At 36.8% G+C, this 2,715-nt stretch overlaps 1 protein-coding gene across 1 annotated transcript; it reads right to left on the bottom strand.

The window, feature by feature from the left end:
* Positions 1-846: 846 nt before the first annotated feature.
* LOC145624845 (uncharacterized) lies at positions 847-1,729 on the bottom strand. The gene is made up of 2 exons (XM_081677934.1): positions 1,619-1,729; positions 847-1,509 (listed from the first exon to the last, which is right to left on the bottom strand). Exons 1-2 carry the CDS (start codon positions 1,727-1,729, stop codon positions 847-849), a joined length of 774 nt encoding a protein of 257 aa, XP_081534060.1.
* Between the last annotated feature and the right edge of the window lie 986 nt (positions 1,730-2,715).

Raw genomic sequence — 2,715 nt, 5'->3', positions numbered from 1 at the left:
TCTAACTTGAGGAACCCTGACTGAAGTTGCAGGAGAAAGTAGTGGTGTATGTTGAAACATCTTGAGGTCCTGAACTTCCTGGTGGCTGCATTGAAACAAAAAAAGTAGTTAGTTTGGGATTTTGACAGAAACAGGCTTTGTAATAAACTAGTTAATGAGTTAGTGTCATTACATTAGTAAATGTAGAACCATCTGATGTAAAATATACACCAAAACCTTGGGGGACCTGATTTCTCCCTCTACCTCTTCCATCCCTTGATCCTCTGCCACCCCTTGATTCTCTACCACCCCTGTTACCTCCCCTTGCTGTGGTAACACCTCTTCCCATGTTTCCTGAAGCTTCCCCACCCCTTTGAGTTCTCCCACCCCTACTAGTTGAAGCATACCTTCCCCTATCTCTGCTAGTTCCCCTCCCCCTTGTACTTCCAACTGTGTTGCCTCCCCTACTGATCACTTTACCCCCCTTCCTATTATTGAAGGCTCAGTTGTTGCTGTTAGATGAGTAGAAGAGCATGGCTGCATAGGTTGTGAAGGTGCAGCCTCTTTCCTTGGCCTATCCCTTGATCTCTTTGTTGGAGGCTCATATGGGGCTTGGGGTAGAGTAGTTCCTCTGTTGGGGCACCTTCTCTTATTATGGCCCTTTAATTTTGTTGGCACAAAGAGCATGTCACTTCCATGTCATGTTTGGTCAACTTTCTTGGCTTTTTAGGGTCCTCAAATGGATCCTTTATTCAATTCTTCCTTGGTCTTCCTAGTCCCATTATGATGGGGGTAGATCCATACTCAACTCTGATTAAGGTCAATGTCTTTCACCTTCAAGTGGAGGGATTGAATTCCCAAATTCTTTCAAGTACACTCATTAACATAATCTTCTGCCTTCTTATGACAGAAGAATATAGCAGCCATTGCATGGCAACATGGGATCCTACACATGTCCCATTTTCTGCATGTGCAAGTTCTTTTCTCTAAGTCCACAGACATAGTGTCCAAGATATGGCTCACTTGAAACACGGTATGTGAAGAAGGAATGACCTCACAATTAGCAGCTTCCTCTTTCTCTATTTCTAGCTTCTTCTGAATCCTTGGACATAAAACACTTTTCCATTTTTCCATTTCCTGCCTCTTAATCACCAGCCTCCTCATTAAAGCTGCCCTTATATCCTCCAACATATACAACAAATGCTTTGCCCTAGAATTAATGATATACCCATAAAATGTCTCAGCCATGTTAGATGTGATGGCATCTGCCTTCACATCAGTTTTCAAAAATGCCCTGCAGAAGACAACTGGGTTGTAACTTTTGAAGCCTGCAGCAGCTGCAGCATTAGTTGTCCCTAACTTTTCAAGTGCATCTTTATAGTCAGATTCACTGTATGAATTTGCACAGCTCCAAAACATTAACTTCATTTCATCACCTCTAAAATTTTTGTGCCAATTTGCAAAAATATGCCTTGCACAATGTCTGTGCTCAGCTTGAGGGAGTGTGACACTAACCCCTCTTAGAATGGCCTAGTGAAGCAAATATGTATTAATGAACATACTCAACAAAGCAACATAACAAATACCAAGTACAAATAAATACAAATAGAACAATAACATAAATAGTTGCAGTTTATACCTGATGCTCATCTAACACAATCACAGTTCCAAAGCCATCATCTAGTTGAAGGCTTTTCTTGAGCTTATTCAGAAACCACTCTCCAGAAGTATTGTTTTCACCCTCAACCATAACTGACAGGGTAAAGTCGTATCCCCTAATCAAAAATAATTCCTAAATCCTTTAACTAAAGTAGTAGGGAAGTAGGGTCGATCTCCACAGGGAAACAAGTCTTTCTATTCCTAATTAACTAAAATAATCTAGATTATGAAGTAACCAATATTTATATTTGAATAAGAAACTAAACTACTAAGATTGAGAATAGGGAGAAAATAATAAATAAAAGGATCTAGGGCATAGGTTCACCAATAAATAATACTCCAGGGTAAAACATAATAATCAATCATTGACATTGCATAAATAACATGATTAACAGGCTCTCGCAATTTATTAATCAACATAGATCTAACAGGCTCTCGCAATTTACTAGATCTAAGTTCTTATTGAAAATAGCCTTTAATATCAAATTCATCTGCTCGATTCATCAATTTAATATTGCTATACTTTTACAAGCCGCAATTGTAAAACATTAAAACAATCTAATAAGAAATTATCATGCAATACCAATAATCAATAATAGTCAATCATCAATGCATCAATTAACCAGATTGTAAAGGGCTTTCGCTACGTATTACAATCACACAATTAATTTATCGGTATTAAATCTCATCTCTCGAATCTCGACTTAACCATTTATAAATTAACCTGCCTATTGAAACTAGACCTAAACATCAATTCTCATCTCTCGCATCTTGAATCAATATTGTCAAACTCATGCATAAAAGATAGGCCTAATCTAGTCATAGAGCATTAAATCAATCAATAGGAAATTAATCTAGCATTGATAATCAACAACAATAATTTACCCCTTCATATTATTTATTAGATCCCCATAAACCCTAGAAATTAAACTACTCACACATATTAAAAACTAAACTAATCAAAGTAATAAAATAAATCATGATGAAAGGAATAAAATAAATAACTAAGATTAAGGAAAGAGAAATCGTTACCAAAATAAATCTGGAATTAATGAAAGAATTAAGAACAAAGGTTTA

This window comes from Chenopodium album, chromosome 3 (assembly GCF_948465745.1).
Source record: "Chenopodium album chromosome 3, dcCheAlbu1.1, whole genome shotgun sequence".
Taxonomy (NCBI): Eukaryota; Viridiplantae; Streptophyta; class Magnoliopsida; order Caryophyllales; family Amaranthaceae; genus Chenopodium; species Chenopodium album.
The sequence above is the reverse complement of the archived record's forward strand: the minus strand, read 5'-3'. Positions and strand labels throughout refer to the sequence as shown.